The following is a 17,487-nucleotide window of genomic DNA, read 5'->3' on the forward strand; positions in this document are numbered from 1 at the left end:
CCTCCCAGCATCAGGGTCTTTTCCAATGAGTCAACTCTTCGCATGAGGTGGCCAAAGTACTGGAGTTTCAGCCTCAGCATCAGTCCTTCCAGTGAACACCCAGGACTGATCTCCTTTAGCATCAACTGGTTGGGTCTCCTTGCAGTCCAAGGGACTCTCAAGAGTCTTCTCCAACACCACAGTTCAAAAGCATCAATTTTTTGGCACTCAGCTTTCTTCACAGTCCAACTCTCACATCCATACATGACCACGGAAAAACCATAGCCTTGACTAGATGGACCTTTGTTGGCAAAGTAATGTCTCTGCTTTTTAATATGCTGTCTAGGTTGGTCATAACTTTCCTTCCAAGGAGTAAGCGTCTTTTAATTTCATGGCTGCAGTCACCATCTGCAGTGATTTTGGAGCCCAAAAAAATAACGTCTGACACTGTTTCCACTATCTCCCCATCTATTTCCCATGAGGTGATGGGACCAGATGCCATGATCTTAGTTTTCTGAATGTTAAGCTTTAAGCCAGCTTTTTCACTCTCCTCTCTCACTTTCATCAAGAGGCTTTTTAGTTCCTCTTCACTCTCTGCCATAAGGGTGGTGTCATCTGCATATCTGAGGTTATTGATGTTTCTCCTGGCAATCTTGATTCCAGCTTGTGCTTCATCCAGCCCAGAGTTTCTCATGATGTACTCTGCATATAAGTTAAATAAGCAGGATGACAATATACAGCCTTGATGTACTCCTTTTCCTATTTGGAACCAGTCTGTTGTTCCATGTCCAGTTCTAACTGTTGCTTCCTGACCTGCATACAGGTTTCTCAAGAGGCAGGTCAGGTGGCCTGGTATTCCCATCTCCTTCGGAATTTTCCACAGTTTATTGTGATCCACACAGTTGAAGACTTTGGCGTAGTCAATAAAGCAGAAATAGATGTTTTTCTGGAACTCTCTTGCTTTTTTTGATGATCCAGCGGATATTGGCAATTTGACCTCTGGTTCCTCTGCCTTTTCTAAAACCAGCTTGAACATCTGGAAGTTCTCGGTTCACGTATTGCTGAAGCGTGGCTTGGAGAATTTTGAGCATTACATTACTAGCGTGAGAGATGAGTGCAATTGTGCGGTAGTTTGAGCATTCTTTGGGATTGCCTTTCTTAGGGATTGGAATGAAAATTGACCTTTTCCAGTCATGTGGCCACTGCTGAGTTCTCCAAATTTGCTGGCATATTGAGTGCAGCACTTTCACAGCATCATCTTTGAGGATTTGAAATAGCTCAACTGGAATTCCATCACATCCACTAGCTTTGTTCGTAGTGATGCTTCCTAAGGCCCACTTGACTTTACGTTCCAGGATGTCTGGCTCTAGGTCAGTGATCACACCATTGTGATTATCTGGGTCGTGAAGATCTTTTTTGTACAGTTCTTCTGTGTATCCTATATAATGATTAGGGTGATATAATTCATAATAAATAAAGTTTTACCTCATTGTAGCAGCCCCAGAATAATAGGGCAATTTAACCATATTTGTTGGAAGATTTTCTGCCTGTAAAACTCACAAAATCCATTATTTTTAAGATGGATTTGTTATAAAACTTTTATTAATAGTACATATTGTGTGCTATTTTTAAAAGGTTTCATAATAGAAAGTTCATAAAACATAGATATACAGCTTCATTGTTTAAAAGCTAAAGCCCTGTGTAATCACAGTCTAGGTCAGGAAGAGTGGGTTGTGTTCAACTCAGATTCTGTCTCCCCAGTGTGTCCTCCCCACTCAAACTGGGTTTGCATCTGTCTAAAGTAACTACTGTCCTGACAACTGGGTACTGATTGTCTAGCTTTGCTATAGGTCTTTGTACCCCAACCATGAATGCATTGCAAGCTACTTGTGTAGTTTATCTAAATCAAGGCAATTTATGTATATAATGTGTGTAAATACAGTTATGTATCTGCTTTCTTTCAGTTCACATTGTGTTCCATGACATTCACTTACATTGTTCTGTGTGACTACAATGCATGGATTTTCCTTGCTGTATTCTCTTCCTTTATGGTATCACAGTTAGCTACAGTGTCTACAACATATATTGGAGGGCACACAGTTTATCAATATTTTAAGCACGTGTACCTGGCTGAGACTGAGAATAATGCCATAAGGAACTCGCTTGCGTGTGTGCGATGGGGAACAGGTGTCCACACCAAGGTGCGTTTATATTAGACGTGAAGGGTCAAAGCTTCACCAGCGGTATATGGGCTTCTACATTTCTATTCACCCTCCCCTCACCAACATGTGACATTTCCTGTCTCCTTAGTTGCAGCCACTCTGGGAGATTTTACACAGAAATGCAGAAGTTTTAAAACTGCAATGGTTTCAGGTCTTACATTTAAGTCTAATTGATTTCAAATTGATTGTTGTATACAGTGTGAGATAAAGGTCCCATTTCATTCTTTTGCAGGTTGATATTAAGTTCTCCTAATACCATTTATTGAAGAGATTAGCCATTCCCCATTTCTCTCAAACATTCAGAGACCATGTATGCATGGGTTTATTTCTGGATGTTCTATCCTGTCCAGTTGGTCTACATCTGTTTTTCTGCTGGTATCTTATTCCTTTGATGACTGTTATTTTGCAATACATTTGAAATAAGAACATGCAGTGCCTCTAGCTTTGTTCTTCTTATTCTACATTGATATGGCTATTCAGGGTCTTCTGTGGACTTTAGGATGATTTCCTGTGGACTTTAAGATGATTTCCTAAAGAAACCACAGGGATTTTTGTTGGGATTCACTGCACTGGTGGCCACTTTGGATGTTACAGATCTCTTAAAATATTAATTCTTCTGATCCATGGACACAGATGTCTTACTGTTTATCTGTATCTATAATTCCCTTCATTAAAATTTGTGCAGTTTTCCGTGTACAAATCTTCTACCTCCTTGGTTAAGTTAATTCCTAATTATTTTATATTTTCTGTTGCTATTATGAATGAGATAGTTTTCTTAATTTCATTCAAAGACTGGAGAATGAACCCCTTCAGATAAAAGTTAAAAATAGCAAAGGGGAACAAAATTAAGGATCAGTGTGCAAATTTATAAAGTAATGATTAAATTAACAAATGAAAATAAATCAAGCCTTTAAATCACATTTTAAAGCAGGTAAAATTTCCCCAAAATTTTAAAATACCATTTCTGTGCTTTTCTATTTCATTATCTAGTATGTTTCACATATTTGTCATAAAAGAGCTTAGCATATGTTTTAAATAACCTGCTCAGCATTACATTTGTTTGTTTGAGGATTAAATCTGCTCTTGAAGGAATAAAAATCAACCCTTTCTCTACAAAATGATAGCAAAGTAGAGTAGATCATGTCTACTGGGTCTAGTGTTAATAGTCTCTAATACCCACAAAGTTGTCTTTATATTGCAAACAGGGTCCAGTGCAAGTCTGTTTAACATTATTACCCCTTCCTGTCTAACGACTATTTTTATTATCCAGATCTTATTGCCATTCATTGGTTCCTGCAGAAGACTGTCTCCAGAACCAAAGTCTGCGGATTCTCAAGTCCCACAGTCCGCTCTCCACATCTGTGGGTTCCATATTTGTGAATTCACACAACTGTGAAATGTTGCCCTATGTTTATAGTCCGCAGTTGGTTGAATCCACCAGTGCAGAACCCGCAAATACTCAAAGCTAAATGTAATATATTGTCACTATTAAATAAAACATACACACTTTCTAAAGCAAAAGAATCTCAACCTAATGGCTGCTAAGGCAACAGACAGCACAATAGATATGTACAGTCTACTTGCAAATAATTTTATATGTGATTCTAAGCTATGGAAAAGCAAAGTTTAACTACATTCATCTCCCTGCAATATTTCTCAGATTAAGGACTACTTACTTGTAAAGAGAAAGGTATTTTTTTGTCCCCATAGAGTTAGGCAAATTTAGACTAGTTATATACTATGGCTTAAGATGTTTCTCTTCTCTGAATATATTTATCAGTCGAAAGAAAGCAGTGCACGGGTGCTGTAATTTTCAGACTTAATCCATCAATGTAAAAATAGATACATAAAGTCATCCCAAATTTGGGTTAGCCTTATTAAATCATAAATAAAAGATAATTTTGCCATGTATGGAATTCTGGGCCGATTGTTGTCCTCATTTTATAGCCTGATGTTTATGTTCCATGGTATTCTGGCTTTCATTCTTTCTCTTGAGAAATCAGTTATTAACCTAATCATTGGTTCCCTAGAGGTTATTGTTTATAGACATTGATGGAGACATACTATAAAATCTGATGACTGGTTCACACTCATTTATTGAAGGTAAATGTGGTTAATGTACTTTTTGCAGCAGTTAATCTGATACTGTCATAAGAGAATGAAAGCATCTGTGGTGTTTTATACACCCACAGAAATGAGACTCTTGGCAGATAGCTGTATTCCACTTCCTTGCAGATCGTCTACATGGGCTGGTGTGAAACGCGGGAGCAGGATCCGCTTCAAGACCGTGTGTACTCACCCGCCTTTCTGGCCCTGAGGGGTTCCTGCCTCTACAAGTTTCTGGCGCCTCCAGTGAGTATTTCTGTTCAACATCCCTTACTGTTCCCATGCTCTCACAGCATAGTGACATCAGCTTTACAATGGCAAAGGGCATATTAGTGATATATTTTGAAAATAAGGTACAGGAAAAAATGCAAAATAGTCCAAATATTTCTGAAGATTTCTTGCTTAAAGATATATGTTCTAGCTTTAAACACTAACTTTATAACCCTTGAGGGACCTAGGATGCATTTTCATTTTGGCATTTTTGCCAGGCTCGATATGTTTATTATTTGACACGTCTAAGTCAAATAAATCAGTGGTGCTTTCGATAACCTGTAATATCCCATGTTTAATCATCAGCCTTCAAATTAAACTTGGATGAGGCCCTGTTGCACCTAAGGTCTTGCTTTTGGAAACATGTAGCTTACACAACAGTAGAATCTCAATAAATATTTATCAACTATAAATATTAAATGCTGGACTACTCGCTTACAGGTCTAATAACTACATAGGATCTTGGAATTATCAGGTTAGACTTGTTGCAATGTTTAATATCTATATGCACATAAAATTCAAATCACCCAGAAGACAGAGAAAAAATCATAAATGCTTACACCCTTTACACTGGCCCTACTCTGAACAATTTCTTAGGACTGGACAGACAAGCACGTGTTTAAAGCACAAACAAGTGAAACAGCTTCAACATGCTGCTTAGTGCTTCACAATGTTAAGAACTTAGAAAAGCTTCTTGATGTAAATATGTCTTTCTTAAATGCAAAGCCAGTGTTGACACGATGTGCAGTATTCTCTGTGTGTAGCAAGTGGTAAACAGAGAACAGACTATTACATAGTGAAATATGAACACAGTATTTTCCATTTACAACTACTGCAAAATATTGGCTACATTTCCCATATTAAAATAATTAACTCCCCTCAAAACAACACTTAGTATTTATGTAGAGATAACACAAACACTACTTAAAATATGTTAAGACACTGAGCAATGGGAAGTTGTTGCTTATAATATGAAATGTCTGCTGAAAGAGGAAGAGAAAGTGTGAAACTGGGGGGGAGCAGAAACAGAAACACTGCATGAGGAACCCTCACAACTCAGACTGCCTTGCATGTGTGTGAGAACTTCATGGGTGCACCACTGCGTATTAATAGAAGAAAGTAGGGGCCATCTTTCTAAAACACATGATGTGTTCATTTCTCATCTTTTCAAGGTGACCACGTGGGACTGGACCCGAGCAGAGAAAACTTTTTCAGTTTACGAAATCATGTGTAAGATCCTAAAGGTAGGAGCGAAAAGCAGTGATGATTGTAAAGGCTTTGCTTGGCTAGTTGGGGTCCTGGGTTCATAGCCAGTTTATGAAGATAAACAATGCCTGGATATGAAGGAAAATACAAGGTGAAGACATGGAAAAGAAAAACATGTAAGAGAAAAGATAGAGTAGAGAGAAATACACATCGACTTAGCTAAGTCTTGCTCTGTGGGAGAGGGACACAAGGGGAAGTTTGTCAGGTCCTTGGAGGATGAAGTAGAAGGTCAACTGGAGATAGTCTGAATTTAAGCTTCAGTTGTTACCAGAGTTGTGTTTGCTGTGTAAAATGCAGAAGAAAAAGATATGAATAAGACTTGGAGTTAGAGAATGTAGAAAGTAAAAAGGTATATGCAAATAAAGACATATGTGTGTACACACACACACATGCACACGCACACACACACATATACATATGTATTATATTCAAGTCTCAGGGTTACATTGTCTCTCTGAGTGTGGAGCTGCATATTCAGCTGTCATAAATCAATTACACTTCTGTGCTGTACACAGGATTATTGCAATAGGAAGTCACTGAGAATTCGGTAAAATTCCAGATAGCTTTTGTATCCATTTTGTTAGTTGTTTCTTTAGAATGATGTCAACTTTTGCAGTTGATAGTATTTCTTAAAGAAACTCAGCCACACACACTGAGCACTGTCTGTTTCTGCTTTGCATACTTTAAAAGAGTGTGTATGTGTGCTTAATTGTGTTGGACTTTTTGCGACCCCATGGACTGTAGCCCACCAGGCTCCTCTGTCCATGGGATTCTCCAGGCAAGAATACTGGAGTGGGTTGCCATTTCCTTCTCCAGGGTCTTCTTCCAGACCGAGGGATTGAACCCCCATCTCCTTCATCGGCAGGTGGATTCTTTACCTCTGAGCCAGACAGGAAGCCCTGTTGTTGAGGGGGGCAGGGTTTTTCAGCCAGGAACTTAACAGGTTATTTTCATCTGGCTATATCTTATAAATTATTTTTATTTTTACTGCTTCTGCAAAAGATTCTATTTTCTGAAAAGGGGTATTAGGAGACTGACAATCTTCACATACCACATATTAAAAGCAGAGAGTAGGAATTTTATTCTTTAGAATTATTTAAAGAGGGGACTTTGGGTTATTTCCTAAAGGCAGGGCCAAATAACTAGCCACAATTCTGGCTGTTTATGACCCTACAGTGCCCACATTTATAGGAAGAAGTCGTACACTTCTCCCTGCTGGATGGAGTTTTGTCCTAAAAACCATATATTCTTTGGATTTCAAAGCATGGATTTGATGATTTTTTTTTTCAGTCAGTTCAGTTCAGTCGCTCAGTCGTGTCCGACTCTTTGGGACCCCATGAATCGCAGCACACCAGGCCTCCCTGTCCATCACAAACTCCCGGAGTTTACTCAAACTCATGCCCATCAAGTCGGTGATGCCATCCAGCCATCTCATCCTCTGTCGTCCCCTTCCCCTCCTGCCCCCAATCCCTCCCAGCATCAGGGTCTTTTCCACTGAGTCAACTCTTCGCATGAGATGGCCAAAGTATTGGAGTTTCAGCTTCAGCATCAGTCCTTTCAATGAACACCCAGGACTTATCTCCTTTAGGATGGACTGGTTGGATCTCCTAGCAGTCCAAGGGACTCTCAAGAGTCTTCTCCAACACCATAGTTCAAAAGGATCCATTTTTCAGCACTCAGCTTTCTTCATAGTCCAACTCTCACATCCATATATGACCACTGGAAAAACCATAGCCTTGACTAGACGGACTTTGTTGGAAAAGTAATGTCTCTGCTTTTTAATATGCTATCTAGGTTGGTCATCACTTTTCTTCCAAGGAGTAAGTGTCTTAATTTCATGGCTGCAGTCACCATCTGCAGTGATTTTGGAGCCCAAAAAAATAAAGTCTGACACTGTTTCTTTTTAGTATGGTGTAATTATCCTCTGAAGTAGAATATTAGAATTGAAATCTGAAGATGAATCTTATAGCTATTAATTAAAACCATTAATCTCAATAGGCAGTATTGAAAGTCAACCCTGAATAATATTATAAGAAATTAGCATTATTGTTTTCATGTGTCTCTTGTTTGTTTGCTTTTCTACTGCTAGTTATGCTAATTTGTTGTAGCAAAGCTTCTGTTTGCTTCATAACAATGTCTTGGAGGGAAGTGCTGATATCAATCAAAGTAATAATGAAAAACTGATTCAAGTATACTAAATAAGAAATCAAGAATGTAAATCAAAGATAAAAAAGCTTCTTTGGATAATCATATTTTGTTTATATGCTGTATACTTTTTAAAAACACTAAGTTTAAAGCATTTCTCCTTTTGAAGTTATGCAGCATTGTCCATGAGGGCTACTTGTCTTTACTGGAACTGTCCTCTCTTTAAGTAGGAATTTCCTCCAAGTTTCCTGAATCTAAGTTGAGCTGAATCTAAGAGATGTTAAGCTAGGGAAGGAGTGCAAGCCAGGCTGAGTGGCTAGATTTAAACAGGGGGAATCCTTATCCAGGCTGTGACAGAGGGCAGGTCAGAAGGCAGAGGATCAGCCAAGGTCATGATATCCCCTTCCCCATGCCCCTTCAGATAGTGAATATATGAATGATAATTTAAAGGCTAGATATTTTGAAAATAATTATTCCAGCAGGTATTCAGTGACATTTTATTAGAAAAGTAATTTCAATATCTTGGCATCTCCCGTAGCTATAAAAATGGAAATACTTGCATTCATGTATATTACTTTCACCTACTCTTAAAGGATTTCTGCATAGCACAAAAGAATTGAAGTTTTGTAATCATTGAGTTAATATCATTTAAAATGCATGCTATTTTCCCACATTGGTCATATTGGCTGAAAAAGACACGCAACTTTTTTTTTTCATTTTGTGATGTAGAAAAGCAGATTTATAACATTCTGAGTCATTTCCTCAACTTTCTTTTCTAGAATTTTTCATCAGTTCTTAGCTGCGTTCTTTTTACCTTTTAACATCTCTGACGTTGCTACACATATAGAGGCATGAGCATGCTAGTTGAAAACTTCTACTAAGACCAAGAAATTGCCATGTCAAAGTCCTTTTGACTTAATGAATTACAATTACATAAGTAAGGTAAATGTGTAGTTTTTAAAAGGCAGTAAAATTTCTGAAACATGTTAGAATCAGTTTTTTCATGTCTCAGCTGGTAGAATATTCCCATGATAGTTTAAGGATTATAGAAATCAACTCCGTAAAAGATACCATGGTTATAATCTCCTTAAAACTTACAAATTACATTAATAAGTATTGCTTAATCTCGTCATCTTCACAGCTCTGGAAGGAAAAAGGAACATTGTGTGTTATCCACCTGTCCAGTGAGAAATGGAATCTCATGCAGTCAGTGCTTTGATAACTACTCTTGCTAGGAAGAGTTGAAGCCAGAAATTCTTCAGTGTCAGTTCAGAAAGGAAATGTGTCAGTTATGGACTTTGAGGACTGGAAATTGTCCTCTGTGACCATTGTAATGAAGAATTAGTGATTTCAGAGGGTAGAATCCTTGTTACTACAGTGTCTCCACCACACAGTGGTCAACACTGACCCAGGGGTGGGTCAGTAGCTCAAGTATGTGCCAGTCTGCATAACTCCAAGTTTCCATCAGGACAGTGACCTGCTGGACCGGCGGAGACACTGCTTCACCGTGCAGTCGGAGTCTGGGGAGGACCTGTACTTCTCAGTGGAGCTGGACTCTGACCTTGCCCAGTGGGAACGAGCCTTCCAAACAGCAACCTTCCTGGAGGTGGAGCGGATACAGGTGAGGGTCTGTGAAAGCTGAGGACCTGTGACCCCCAGGATGCATGACCCCTCTCTAGAGTTCTGATATAAATTCAAATGAACATGAAACTCCAGTTTTGTGAGACTCTAATGTTCAGTCATTGGCCATTGTTTAAATGAAGTGCAACACGACTCTGAAAGCATTTTAATTTTTCTATAATTTGATCTTTCTAGCCTATTTCCTACCACTCACCAAAAACACATTTCTAATTTTAATTAGAATCTTGCTGCTGTTGTTCAGTCACTCAGTTGTGTCCGATTCTTTGCAACCCCATGGACTGCAGCACACCAGGCTTTCACCATCTCCTGGAGCTTACTCAAAACTCATGTCTGCTGAGTTGGTGATGCCATCCACCCATCTCGTCCTCAGTCGTCCCCTTCTCTTCCTGCCTTCAATCTTTCCCAGCATCAAGGTCTTTTCTAATGAGTTGGCTCTTCACATTAGATGGCCAAAGTATTGGAGCTTCAGGTTCAGCATCAGTCCTTCCAATGAACACTCAAGACTGATCTCCTTTAAGATGGACTGGATCTCCTTGCAGTCCAAGGGACTCTCAAGAGTCTTCTCCAACACCATAGTTCAAAAGCATCAATTCTTCGGCACTCAGCCTTCTTTATGGCCAAACTCTGACACCCCTACATGACATCTAAAACAGAAATGTTCTTACTTTAATTAATTGTTTTCAAAGCCACTTCCTGGCCTCTAATCACAACCACTTAATTTTCAGCCAGAATGACTTTGTTCACTCACGAAGCTCTTTCTTGCTGGAACGCCTTGTCTCCATCACTGACCTCCAAAACCACACAGGTGAATTTGAAGCTTTCTCAGAGGTCACACCATGGAGGATGATTTTCCGGATTCCCAGTCTGCCCTGCCGCGTGCCCACCACTGTTCCTCCTCATTGGTCCTATTCAAGCTTGCCCCCACCCCCTCCAGAATGCAGTATCTCTTTTGTCTTTTTCCTTAGGTCTGCCCACACTCTGCATGAGTTGGAGTAATCTGTACTTGTTTTCCTCACACTGAGTTGTAGGTTTCTGGGAGTATTTTATTTCTCTACCAACTTAAGTCAGTGCATTTTGTACTCACACATAATCAGCAGGTGTTTATTAAACTTTATTTCTTATATGTGAAATGTCTGATGGCAGCAGCACATCATTATTATCTGGGGGTAGTTGCCTGTAACAGTGGACTTGGATGCATACTTTTCCAATTACATTGAACTGATTTGTGATATGTATTAATTTTTTCTGACTACAAACTTTTATATTCAACCCATCAAGTCACAACAATGTGACTTCACTATCAGGGGAAGAGACAAGGAGAAGACTCATTTATCATTTTTTCATTGCTCAATTAACATTTTCTAATATTTTGCTGATATGCATGTATCTAAAAATGTTACAGTAACTAAGACATGTTGTTTCAATAATCTAGTTGTATAGAACCTCAATTCAGTAAATAGATTTTTCATATCAAAAGTAGAAAGATGAGAGATATCTTAAATATTATTTTATTAATATTTTAAGTATCAACCCAGAAACTATTTTATGGCATTGTAAGAAGTTGTATAGGAGTTGACATTTTTGTTACTTATTTTTATAGTTTTAGGTTTTCCTTATTATCATTTCCCTGGAATATTGCACTTTGCTTGGAAACAAATACATGACAAATTCAACTTGTTGGTTTCAATTTAAGATTTTCAAGTCTCCTAATGTTTAGAAATGAGATAGAGATAAAAATTGTGTTGTTTCCTTCTATTTTACTATTTTTTTAAACTCTGGACATCCCATTCTATAAGCTGATGTCCTGAGCAATGCATTTTTTTGACTGGCACTTTACATATTCACAATAGGAATTTAAGATGCATATATAAGTGAAAGTAAAATATTTAATGTCTTTTTAGCTTTTGGTCATTTTATACATTTAATAACGTCTCCTTGTGTGCTCCACCAGAAATAATCAATGGCCGATTACTGTGGATCTGTAATTTTCAAAATTCAAGCCTGTAAACATATTTACATGAAGAAGTTTATGTGTTTTGCTCATCTGTTCCTGGTATTTCCACCTCAGCTAAAGCTGATAAATAAATGATGCAAAGAGGAGACTCGTGTCCCACTGTGAAACAGGGGTTCTGTTGTTGCTCAATCGCTTGGTTGTGTCCGACTCTCTGTGATCCCACGGACTGCAGCACACCAGGCTACTCTGGCCTTCACATCTCCTGGAGTGTGTTCAAACTCATGTCCAGTGTGTTGATGAATTATTAAGAATTAATAAATTATTTTTATTTTGAAATCAGTTTTCATTAAGAGGACTGCATCTTAGCATTTTCTACCTTCTAATCTATTCCTTTTTGGGGGGGGGAGGGATTGGGGGCAGGAGGGGAAGGGGACGACAGAAGATGAAAGGGCTGGATGGCATCACCAACTCGATGGATATGAGTTTGAGTAAACTCCGGGAGTTTCTGATGGACAGGGAGGTCTGGCGTGCTGCGATTCATGGGGTCACAAAGAGTCAGACAGGACTGAGTGACTGAAATGAACTGAACTGAACTGAATCTATTCCTTTATCTATTTAAATATTTTCTGATTGCTAAAGTACTTAGTATTAATACAAATATCTATATATTTATATAATAGATAGTTAACTGTTGGAGATATTTCTAAACATCTCAATTGTCATTTAAATTAACATCTTAAAATTTAACCATACTTCCTAGAATGACAGTAGAAAATGTAATGAACATCAAAAATTAACATGTTTATATTAATCAAAATATGACAATTTATATGAATTACAACTTACATTTCCCTAGTATTCAAAGTACCATGATTAAGCCTAATAAATTTACTGTTATTTTTAGTACTTTATTTGTCCAATTTTTGAAACATTTCCCCAGAGTAAGTGAATAATATTGGTAAGGGATGGATACTTATTGTTGACTTTACACTAATTCCATCTGAATTAATACAGTCTTTTTAAAATAAGACTTTCAGCGAAGTGTTTAACATTCAAAAATTGATTTCTCTTGAAGTTATTTATTTGACTTTCATTGGTTGTTTATCCACTATAGACATTTAACTGTCATCCAAAGGGCATATGAAAAATAATTTTATTTTTTATGTATCTTCAAATGTCATGTAATAATATATAAAATCATGCAAATTAATATGTATTATATATATATAAAATAATATATATTATATCATAATTATATTGCATATAATGATCATACATAATATATAACAAATATATAGTCCCTGGAGAAGGGAATGGCAACCCACTGTTGTATTCTTGCCTGGAAAATTCCATGGACAGAGGACCCTACAGTCCATGGGATCGCAAAGAGTCCAAAACGACTGAGCAGCTTACACTTTCACTTTTTTCACTTTCATATAGTATATAATTTATATGATTATATATTTGTAACATATAAATATATGTTTTATATATATTTATATAAATTAACTGCAAATTTAACTTTCTTAAGAAGGATAATTTTTGCTCTTTTTTAGCTGTAATTCAATTTTATTATGAAATAAACATAGAAATTAAACAATAAATTAAATATTTCCATATGCAAACATACAAGTATATACTCATTATATATGTTTGTTGAGATTATAAATCATAGAATAAAACTTTGAGGGGTTTCAACTTATCAGTTTTAATATAATTATTATTGAAGTAAGGCAATTTAATTCACAATTTTGTTCTTAATTAGATAACTTTTAATGTTCTATACTGAAGGTGTTTTCACTTGGCATGTATTTTTTAAATAATGTCATTTGAAAACAGAAAACAATCATGTATAAATTAGAGAAAATCAGGCAACCTTGGATGTTCCTTAAATTTGATAGTAGTTTTAATAAAGTGACAATGGTTGGATGCAAGCATGGAAGGTGCTCATGTACTAACTAAGATCACACCCCAAAATCAACTTGCACATGTGTTGAGTCATGTCTGACTCTTTCTAACCCTATGGACTGTAGCCCACCAGGCTCCTCTGTCCATGGGATTCTCCAGGCAAGAAAACCAGAATGTGTTGCCATTTCCTCCTCCAGGGGATCTTCCCCATCCAGAAATTCAACCTCCAACCCATGTCTTCTGCATCTCCGGCATTGCAAGTGGATTCTTTACCACTGAGACACCCAGGAAGCCCCAAAATCAACTTACAAGGCCCATTAAGTTTGCTTTTTAATCTGCTTTTTTGAAAAACTGTACTCCAAATGAATAATCTGACATGGTCATAACTTTCCTATGTAAACTTGGCTTAAGCACATGAATATACCTGTCTGGTGGAGGCAACTTGATACATTTGACCATTGTTACAGTTGGACAGAGGAGCCTGGTGTGCTACAGTCCATGGCATTACGAAAGAGTCGGACACAACTTAAGAACTCAACAAAAAAATAGTCAGAATGAGGCTCACTTAATGTATCGATACTTTCATACCCAGTATTATAAACACAAATAGGATATAAGGATTGATAGACGTTTCTCTCTTTCTTCCTCTCTCTCTCTTTCCCCTTTGTTTGTTGATTACAAGTATTTTTCATGATTTGAATATCCCATCCCAGTTTGCAATTAAGTGCAAGTAAAACTGGCCTATAACATAAATATGCATCATTTCATATAATCCCCAAGTTTGTATTTCTTATCTGTTATTCTTTGTATCTCAGTATCTATATTTTACTAGTCTTCCCAAAATATTCATATAAGTAAAATTATAATTTAGTCTGATCTCAGTGTGAACAATCGTTAATTATTGATTTAGAAGAATCAATAAGTTTACACAAATAATAGGCAAGGGTAAATATCTTTAGGACATAACTTGTGCCAGTCAATGAACATACAGAGACTCTTAAGGTCGTGGTGTTCTTGACCTGGTTAGTAAATATGTTTGTAAATATATTAGAGCTCTCTCTAATAATATTGATAAAATGACAAGAATTTAATACTTTAACTCACTTTCAGTTTAATAAAAATGCAGTGATATTTAGCTACAGAATATAACAATTTAATATCATCTTACCTTCACCCAAAAATATGTGTACAGTTTTATTGCCAAGAGAGTGAAGGGCATCAAAGTGGCACAAGGTCAAGACAAGGTCACCTGGGGTAGGATGGGAAACTAAACCCTGCATCCCCCAGACAGATCCACAACCACTCAGCTCATGCTCCGTTAACATCAGGATGTCAGTCAGACCAGCTTTCTTCTGCAGCTGTTGCTCAAATAAAGTCAGCTGTTGTGTTATTAATCATATCAGGAACTTGTCACAGGCGGTATGTCACAGTCTGACAAATGTGGGCTCTTCACCCTAATGTTGGGTCAGTCCCATGAAAGTAACAGTTCTCTGTTCTGTCCAGTGCAAGACATACGCATGCGTGCTGGAGGGTCACCTGATGGGGCTCACGATTGACTTCAGCACCGGCTTCATCTGCTTCGACGCTGCGACCAAGGTAGGCTACCCTGTCAGCTTGAGCATGAGGCAGGCGTCATGCGCTGAGGACAACTGAAACCGCTTCCAACTACTGTCAGCAGGCTGCCTGGTGATCAGGTGTCAAACTTTATTCATAGGAGATAAATTATGCCTCAATCTGCTTATAGAAAAAAGTTTGAATTTTAATAAAACAAATGTTTTGCCACAAAACCTCACAACTATACGAAGTGTATGTACTGGAGTCGGTAGCCATTCCCTTCTGCAGAGTATCTTCCCAACACAGGGACTGAACCTGAGTCTCCTGCGTTGCAGGCAGATTCTTTACTGTCTGAGCTATCAGGGAAGTCCCATATATACATGTACATCTATGTATTACATATAGATGGGCTTCCCTGGGAGGCTCAGATGGTAAAGAATCCACCTGCAATATGGGAGAGGAGGAGGGCATGGAAACCCACTCCAGTATTCTTGTCCGGAGAATTCCCATGGATAGAGGAGCCTGACAGGCTACAGACAATACAGTCACAAAGAGTCAGACACAACTGAGCAACTAAGCAGAACACATACATATAATCTCACTGTCTCACAGTGAAGGGAAATTTTCTTCTTCCAGAGTAATTTTTTTAAACAAACTATTCTTTTACTAGTTTTCTGTGTCCACATCTCCAATATCAAAAATAGGGAAACATTTTTTTTTTTTAGTTTTATAGGTAGTGTGGGCTTCCCTGGTGGCTCAGATGGTAAAGAATCCACCTGCAATGCGGGAGACCTGGATTCGATCCCTGGGTTGGGAAGATCCCCTGGAGGAGGGCGTGGCAACCGACTCCAGTATTCTTGCCTGGAGAAATCACTTAGACAGAGGAGCGTGGTGACTACAGTCTATGGGAACGCAGAGTCGGACAGGACTGAGTGACTAAGCACACAGCACAGGTAGTATGTTAGAATTACAGGATGGAGGCTCACTGGCTCTCAGCAAAGGGAGTTCAAGGAAGCCTGGAAGCATGTAACTAAATCAGTTCAATTCAGCACAGAAAGACCACTCATCCCAAGGTAACTTGTTATATGTTGCTGATTTACTGAACACCTTTACATTAGAATCAATTTCTAGGAATAAAGATTTCTTTGAATTGCAGGATTTTTAAATCATACTTGAGCAGGAAAAAAAAGGAAAATGATTGACTTGTAGTAATAAAGTTCATAGCTAAGCTTAGAAATCAAATTAGTCAAATTGAAGAATAGCACTGCCTCAAAAATCAAATGTCTTAGGGCTCATGTGTTAATTTAGCACTTATTTAATAAAGTGCTTAGTCTCTGTCAGTGGAGCAGCCTTCAGAAAACCTGGAGGAGAATAAAGGAGTGGTGGCTTATTACATTGTCAGGTATATTGACTTAGATGTAGCCGTCTCAGTAAACTCATTTCATGTTCTCCCCAGAGCTGTTGCTCTCCATTAAGCTGGCAAAGGTGTGTGCATATGCTACAAAGAAATCACTGGCAAAGGGCTGATTTCTACAGAGAATTGCTAATATGAGTCATAAATGTGGCTGAATTTCATCACGTTGCCAGAAAAAAAAGCGACAACCAACAATAAACAACACAAAAACAACCCCCCAAGGATCCAAGAAATTTATACCAGCAAAACCAAAATTTTCTGCCAGTCTTTATTATACCGACAGCATGTAAACTTACTCAAAGTAAGATTAGTATGTTATGAATAACAGCACACCACATCCAGCAGCATGTGGAAACATGCAAGAGCCTCTTTTTCCATGTGTATCTTGATTATTCTAAAATTTACATGGATATGTTTACAGTAAATACTCTGTGTAATCAGTGTCCCTTGTCATGATGTGGGGATTTGTGGAAATCCGAGAAGCTAGGAGCCATGCCATGCAGGGCCACACAAGACGGACAGGTCATAGTGAAGAGTTCCATGACTTTAAGCTATTGCAAAACAACCCACAAGGTCTACATTTTAGAAAGACTTTTTCTGTTTGCTTTTTTTTTTTCCCTTTTCTTTTAAGAGAGTCCAAATAAACTGTCAAAGTGATCATCTGTTTAAACCTCTATGAATTTTCCATTTATTTGATGGAAATACTGATACATACAAACATTATATAGGGATAATAGTGTAGAGTCCATGTGAGGGGAAATAAATTAAAATGTTTCATCAGGATGTTTCATTCAGTCTTAGACCCCTGGCCCAATGCTGGTGAGTTTCTGTTCTGTTGACTCCAGCTGAGATACGCACCTGGCTTCCTCAGGATGCATTTGGAGCCCCTGAGCACCTCAGGTCCACCCTAGAGCTTGTTGTCCACCTTGTTCTGACTCTCCTGCATTCCGCTCTCCATTATCAAAAGGAACCTAAATTGTGTCCTGTGCCCAGGCCTCTTCCTCAACAACTCCCCCTAAATAAATCTG

General features: G+C 38.0%; 1 protein-coding gene across 6 annotated transcripts in view; it reads left to right on the forward strand.

The window, feature by feature from the left end:
* The window catches only part of SNTG1 (syntrophin gamma 1), a 391,921-nt gene that overhangs the window by 352,460 nt on the left and 21,974 nt on the right, over positions 1-17,487 (forward strand). For all 6 annotated transcript variants that reach the window (XM_070477087.1, XM_070477085.1, XM_070477089.1 and 3 more), the window contains 4 exons: positions 4,437-4,553; positions 5,750-5,821; positions 9,457-9,609; positions 14,995-15,087. In XM_070477087.1, coding sequence (XP_070333188.1) covers positions 4,437-4,553; positions 5,750-5,821; positions 9,457-9,609; positions 14,995-15,087 — 435 coding nt within the window. The remainder of the gene's footprint in view (positions 1-4,436; positions 4,554-5,749; positions 5,822-9,456; positions 9,610-14,994; positions 15,088-17,487) is intronic.

Source organism: Odocoileus virginianus, chromosome 15, assembly GCF_023699985.2.
Source record: "Odocoileus virginianus isolate 20LAN1187 ecotype Illinois chromosome 15, Ovbor_1.2, whole genome shotgun sequence".
Taxonomy (NCBI): Eukaryota; Metazoa; Chordata; class Mammalia; order Artiodactyla; family Cervidae; genus Odocoileus; species Odocoileus virginianus.